Genomic DNA, 7,500 nt, shown 5'->3' with positions numbered 1-7,500 from the left:
GTGTGTGTGTGTACCTGCCCCTGACAGATGACTAGTGAAAGGGCTCTCCTTCCCTTGGCCTGGCTGCCATTACTCCTGATTAGGCTCTGTGTGGAGTTGAAAGTGGGAGAGTCCAACGCTGCTGATTAGTTGTAAATAATAGAACTTAAGGAGCGCAGCGATTGAACCTCAGTGGCAGGCAGGCACAGATCAAAGAGGGCAGTAATGCAGGGCGTGTGTGTGTGTGTGTGTGTGTTCATGCCTTGTGTGTGTGTGTGTGTGTGTTCATGCCGTGTGTGTGTGTGTGTGTGTCTTGGCAAAAGGGCTACATCTGCTCAGGGAGAGAGCTATGAGGGAAGGTGAATAATTTAACTTTTTCATTTGTTAAGATAATCAGCCCGTTCTGAATACATCCTGAACCTCATGAATGTTGAATAACCTATCAGCCTACAGTTGGTGTAAATTATGGAAAGGTACCGGTGATGGGAATATTAACAAAGCACCCTGTGGGTGTGTGTGTGTGTGTGTGTGTGTGTGTGTGTGTGTGTGTGTCAGGTGTGATGAGGAGGTTAGGCATGGGGGCAGGGACATGGTGGGGTTGAGGACAGGGGACAGACATCAGAAACACCCTTACTGAGAGGTTGGCTGGTTGGGGTCATGGTTGGTTATGCAGATGCAGTCTTTTCTCATTGATCTTGTAGTGTTTTAGTAGTGTTGGTTCACCCAGGAGACAGGTGTGGGGGTTCAGTGTGTGAACTGTCCTGTCCTGTCTGCCCTCAGCCCTGTTCAACGGCAGTCTGCCTCTGGACTACAACATCCTGTTAAATCCAGGAAGTGACACGGCTGTGATGCGGCCAGCGGGGCGGGACCTGTACCTCAGCCTATCAGGATTGGAGCCTTTCACCCTGTACCACACCAGAGTCCAGGCCTGCCAACCAGGTACGTTGACTACAAGCCATGTAGTCGTCAGAAGGCTACAGTCCCAGGATGATACCATTGATACCATTCACTGATACCATTCATGGTGTATCTGATAGAAAACCCTTTTTTTTTTAATTTGACAAAGGGCGGGCAATCTTGACGAGTCAGCTCATCCTAGTGTTGTGTTTCAGACGGGTGTGGGGTGGGGGAGGGGGTGTATATCCGTACGTATGAAGCCCTCCCAGAGGACCTCGACCCCCCCTCCGTGACCGCAGCCGGAGCCAACGTCATTGAGGTGCGCTGGACACCCCCGCGCAAACCCAACGGAGTCATCAACTCATACTTATTACACAGGTAATAACCACATAAATTCATACTTTATACACAGGTAATAACCACATGAACTCATACTTTATACACAGGTAATAACCACATGAACTCATACTTATTACACAGGTAATAACCACATGAACTCACCAACTGCCAAAGCTTTCCAGAACACTCACCACCTAGAGTGCCAAGTGTTGTATGTGGTGTTTACCTAGCAACAATGCTTTGATTGACTTTGATTTATACATTTTGTGGTGAATAAAGTCACCCTTGGTGCTCTAGAACGTTGACGATTTGGGGCGACTTTATTCACCCTTGGCACTGAATGAGTTAAGTACTATGTATAACAACCGTGGTCAGTGCTTTGCAGACAGGTACAGTAACAAAACCAGGATCATAACTGTATGAGATGGGGGGTGAGGGGTGAGGGGTGGGGGGGGTGGGGGAGGTAATATGAGCAGCCTCTCCTTGCGGGGGGTGGAGGGGGAGGAGGGGAGGAGGGGGGAGTTAGTCTAGGCAGTGTGTGATGGAACTGACAGTGTGGTGTACTGTACACTCAGGTTTCTCCTCACCCACTAGAAGCTCCACATCAGGACTAGTAAACATGGGACAGAATAGCTCTCCTGTCTCTCTCTCTCTCTCTCTGTCTCTCTTCCTCTCTCTCTCTCTCTCTCACTCTCTCTCTGTCTCTCTCTCTGTCTCGCTCTCTGTCTCGCTCTCTCTCTTTCTCGCTCTCTCTCTTTCTGTCTCTCTCTCTCACTATCTTCCTCTCTCTCTGCTCTCTCTCTCTCTCTCTCTCTTTCTCTCTCTCAGGTCATTGAGCTCAGAAGGACCTGACACTATCACATCACCATCATACAGTAGTACAGCACATTACAGCACATTACACACTCTGGCCAAACCTCAAATGACACCTGGCCTTTATCCCATGTACTAATGCACACTGTTTAACCAAAGCCACAACAGTTGATTGTAATGCCTGGAGTATGTTGGTGGAGCATGATCAGGTGCTCAGTCTTCTGGACACACCTGCTGCTTGTGTATATCGGGCACGGATAATGGACTGTTTACATTCTGCACTCTCTTTCTGCGTGGTGTGTGTGTCGTGTGTCGTGTGTCCTGTGTCCAGTGTCGTCTGCATGTGAAGTCTGCCTGGTGTGTATAAGTGTGTATGTGTGTATATGTCTCGTGTAGTGTCTCGTACCTGTGTGTGTCTGTGTCTGTGTGTGTGTGTTTGTGTGTGTGTGTGTGTGTGTGTGTGTGTGTGTGTGTGTGTGTGTGTGTTTGTTTGTGGTCAAGGTCAAGGCCTGCTTGTTGACCAGTGTGTGATCTGTATGCAGGGTCAGAGGGGCCCTAAGCCTCCTAAAGTCCTGAGGAAACACTATTAGCATACTGGCAGAGTCCAGCATTCACCCCACGCCTGGCGGGGCCGGGCCTGACACACACCGACGTTTGGATAAACACGACCAAACACACGCGCACACACACACACACAAACACACACACACACACACACACACACACACACATACATACACACACACACACACACACACACACACACACACACACACACACACCTTATCTGACTCTCCCACACACAGAAGCTAACTACTGAGGGGCTTGCATCAGCCAGTGACTTGTCTGTGTTTAATGTTTTTAGATGAGTGAAAATTGGGATTGAATTTTGGCAGCACTTCAACTCCTGTTGGTTGATGTCGACTGCTGTCCACTCACTCCCTGTATATCTGAACATGCACACACACACACACACACACACACACACACACACACACACACACACACACACACACACACACACACCTTTGAATAACAAACACACCGTTGATGCCTTGCCACTCTTGTCTCTAGTCTAGCTATGTTCATATTTTATTTTATTTTTTTATTGCCTGCGCCGTTCATTTCTTTGTTAAAGTGTCTTCAGGTCTTAGAAAAGCTAAAGAGGTTTGATGTGTTATATGTTAATGTTATTCTGATGCAGCTGTGCCCGATCTTTCCCTCTCTCCTCCCCTTGCTCCCTCTCTCCTCCTCTTGCTCCCTCTCTCCTCCCCTTGCTCCCTCTCTCCTCCTCTTGCTCCCTCTCTCCCCTCTTTTTCTCCCCCTATTCCCCCGTGCCAGTCTCACCCCTCTCCCTCTTTCTCCACCTAATCCTCTCCTCTCCATTTCCATCCTCTTGGCCTTCTTACAGCAAATACCAAAACGACCCCTAATTTCTTCGCTGGCTGCATGGTTGGCGTCCACCTTGCCCTTTGAATGGCATGCAAGAATGCAATGTTGCTTCACCTGTTCAACCCGTTTCAGATCTACACAGTTCGCACATAGTTGAATAACTGACTTCCTGTTTTGTTCCCTGCAGGCGACCAATGGGGACGCAGGAAGAGCTGTTGGTGTTTATCTGGTCCAATGGGCCGTTGGAATTCATAGACGCAAGTGACATTTTGCAGCCCTTCAGCCAATACCAGTACAGGGTACACGCCCACAACTCCAGAGGGACTGTTCACAGCCAATGGGCTTCGGCCCTCACAATGGAAGCAGGTCCAGAAGACATGGCTCCTCCCACAGCCACACCCACCAGTGAGTTTCTCTATGTGTTATAAAACTAGTGTAATAGTGTAATAACTGTATGTGTATAAACATTATTAAGCATCTACAACCAAACATCACAAACAGTACTCTAATCTAACTGCCGTTTTACCCTCTACAAAACATTGCTTTGAAGGAGTTTATACATATTCCAACCATACATACACACATATATATATACAATAGATACTGTTTACTTTCTGAAGAATCTTTAGGTAACAATGTCACTATCTAACCATTGGTCATCTGATTCCAGGCGCGTACTCGGTGCAGCTGAACTGGACAGAACCTCTCCGGCCCAACGGGCTCATCTCACAGTACCGCCTGACCTACAGAAAGCACCATCTGGACCCGACACTCAACACATCCACCGTCACAGCCCTGACCGTGCCGGTAAGACTATGGGGTGTAGCAGAGGTGGTTCATATGAGAGGGAGCAGCCTTCCGTGAGGCCTGAAGACTCATGTTCGCTGTCAAGCGGTCTCGGCTTTAGCTCGGCGGGCTAACGTGGTTTTGAGGCCTGCAGATCACCAGGGTTCAGTACGCTGTGGATCACACGTACATTCACAGTACACACACACACACACACACACACACACACACACACACACACACACACAAAACATATGCAATGCATGTGTGTGTGTGTGTATATTATTATTAAGTATGTGTGTGCAGTGTCTGTGTTGGACCCTGCCTGTGGTGCCTTTGCCATCTGTTTGCCAGTGAGGGGCCTTCAGGCGCACACACAGACACACACACACACACACACACACACACACACACACACACACACACACACACACACACACACACACACACACCGCCCGGGGCTTCCCGTCCTCCAGGACCCTTGCCACAATTCCCCACCTCCATGCGACGTCTGCTCCAATATTCTGACACAGAGAATACCTCTAAACGAGCCCTACACACATACACTCTCTCTCACACACACACACACACACACTCCCCGTCCTGTCTGTCACACACACACACACACACACACACACACACTCCCCTAATGCCTGTCACGCAGTCCAAATGTAACCTGGCAGCTCAGTAAACAACCTGACATCAGTGAACGCCAGTGCGGGACACACGCCAACGCTACCTCTCTGTGATAGCATCCCGCAGCACGCCACTGCTCAGAGCGAGCGTGTGTGTGTGTGTGTGTGGGTGTGTGTGTGTGTGCGTGTGTGTGTGTGTGAGTCTATCTGTGTGTATCATGGAAAGGTGAATACTCAAAACAATGGTTATTCTTGGTAACATATATAATTATATCAGTATGTTGTTGTTATACTGTACATTGAAACATCAATCCAGTGACTGTGTGTGTGTGTGTGTGTGTGTGTGTGTGTGTGTGTGTCTGTGTGTGTGTGTGTGTGTGTGTGTGTGTGTGTGTGTGTGTGTGTGTGTGTGTGGAGAAAGAAAGGGAGAAATAGAGAAGTGAGTGAACCCTGAAAACAAAGAGCTGAAGATCTATAGTTTGACCTTTGTGTTGTCAGTCATAATTAATACAGGATGTAAATAGAGACCTTTCACCTCCTCATTGATATGGATGTGTGTGTGTGTGTGTGTGTGTGTGTGTGTGTGTGTGTGTGTGTGTGTGTGTGTGTGTGTCTCATTGATATGGGGCAGCCACCACATGGTGGCAGTCATTTGTCACAGGGCTGCATCAGGCACGTATGATCGTTCACTACAAGAAGGAGGAAAGGTGCTATCTTGCAGGAGCACCGTGTGTGTGTGTGTGTGTGTGTGCGTGTGTGTGTGTGTGTGTGTGTGTGTGTGTCTGTGAATGTGTGTGTGTGTGTCTGTGAGTGTGTGTGTGTGTGTGTGTGTGTGTGTGTGTGTGTGTGTGTGTGTGTGTGTGTGTCACATCAGCCTGTTTTCTTTCTACCAAATGATCCACCTGAAACATCAGATACCTACAACATAGATGATCACAGCTTCATCTCATACTCAAACTCCTGGACTCATTTATCAACTTTTCAGTGAAAAGTGTCTCTGGCGGAGATGGGGGAGATGGGGGAGATGGGGGGTGTGTTCTGCCCTTCAGTGTGAATCCATCACCACGTTGTTTCCTGTGATTTCCCTGCCAGTGGGTTTCAATTAAAAACACTGTCATGTTGATTATTGCAGGTTAAATCAATGTGTTTGAGCGCCATGGTTGTTCTTTGAACCAGACTCTCAAGTTTGAGACCAGGTAGGGATTACATTGTGGTCAGGTTAGGGTCTGTGGGCTGGGTAGAGAGGTTGTGGTCAGGTTGTGGTCAGGTTAGGGTATGTGGGCTGGGTTGGGAGGTTGTGGTCAGGTTGTGGTCAGGTTAGGGTCTGTGGGCTGGGTAGAGAGGTTGTGGTCAGGTTGTGGTCAGGTTAGGGTATGTGGGCTGGGTAGGGAGGTTGTGGTCAGGTTGTGGTCAAGTTAGGGTCTGTGGGCTGGGTAAGGAGGTTGTGGTCAGGTTAGGGTCTGTGGGCTGGGTAGGGAGGTTGTGGTCAGGTTAGGGTCTGTGGGCTGGGTAGGGAGGTTGTGGTCAGGTTAGGGTCTGTGGGCTGGGTAAGGAGGTTGTGGTCAGGTTAGGGTCTGTGGGCTGGGTGGGGAGGTTGTGGTCAGGTTAGGGTCTGTGGGCTGGGTAGGGAGGTTGTGGTCCCTGGCTCTCTGCTCTCTCTCTCTGTGTTGTCGATACTTGGCCTGCACTCTGCTGCCTATTGATCCTCCTGTATACAACTGTTGAACCAAGGCCACAGGTTGGTTCTCTCTCTCTCTCTCTCTCTCTCTCTCTCTCTCTCCCTCTCAGTTTTTGTAAAGTGCACCCCGTGTGTGTGTGTGTGTGTGTGTGTGTGTGTGTGTGTGTGTGTGACTGTGTGTGTGTGTGTGTGTGTGTGTGTGTGTGTGTGTGTGTGTGTGTGTGTGTGTGTGTGTGTGACTGTGTTTGGACTCGACAGTAGTACTAATCCCTCAACTGACAGGCTTCATAGCAGATGGTTAGATGTTCTTCTCACTAATATCCAGTCGAGGGGAGGAGGAACACTGGATGTATTTTAACTGTGTGTGTGTGTGTGTGTGTGTGTGTGTGTGTGTGTGTGTGTGTGTGTGTGTGTATTGATCTCTGGCTGGGCTGGGAGCTCCTCTCCGTGCCAGCTTTGGTGATTAATGGGGTCGTCATGGCGATCGGACGGAATGAGGGTACGGAACGCGGGCGGTCCGCCCTGCCAGAACCCCACAGCCGTACGGCACTCCACAGGCACGCACACACACACACACACACACACACACATTCTCCTCACACTCATCACCCAACACTGAGCTAACACACACACACACACACACACACAACAAACTCTCCCTGCATACACCTGGACATCCATGGACCTATTGGCTCCTCTTGCCAGTACAGTTACAGCCTACAGGTTCCACTACCGAACCCCATTCATTCCTTCACTCTGTTCCCTATTCCTCTCCCTCTCTTTCTTTCTCTTCTCTCCTGCTCTGCATAGTGTCCTCCTCCCCGCTTCAAGACCCTCACATCCACGCAAACCTCCTCTTTCATCCTCCCTCCTCCTCCTCCTCCTCCTCCTCTTCTCTCTCCACACGTCCATGCTCTTCTTTCTCTCTCTTCCCCCCTCTCTGTCTCTCATTCCTTTCTAATGCCTCTCCTCCTCCCCCAC

The 7,500-nt window shown here is 49.4% G+C and overlaps 1 protein-coding gene across 1 annotated transcript in view; it reads left to right on the top strand.

Moving 5' to 3' along the window:
• Window positions 1-7,500, top strand: part of ush2a (Usher syndrome 2A (autosomal recessive, mild)) — a gene marked incomplete at both ends in the record, with an annotated part of 162,699 nt that overhangs the window by 136,630 nt on the left and 18,569 nt on the right. The window contains 4 exons of the mRNA XM_083684226.1: window positions 760-918; window positions 1,092-1,254; window positions 3,608-3,825; window positions 4,091-4,227. Of these exons, the coding sequence (XP_083540352.1) occupies window positions 760-918; window positions 1,092-1,254; window positions 3,608-3,825; window positions 4,091-4,227 (677 nt within the window). The remainder of the gene's footprint in view (window positions 1-759; window positions 919-1,091; window positions 1,255-3,607; window positions 3,826-4,090; window positions 4,228-7,500) is intronic.

Source organism: Argentina silus, assembly GCF_951799395.1.
Source record: "Argentina silus genome assembly, chromosome: 14".
In the NCBI taxonomy this organism is placed as follows: domain Eukaryota; kingdom Metazoa; phylum Chordata; class Actinopteri; order Argentiniformes; family Argentinidae; genus Argentina; species Argentina silus.
The sequence above is the reverse complement of the archived record's forward strand: the minus strand, read 5'-3'. Positions and strand labels throughout refer to the sequence as shown.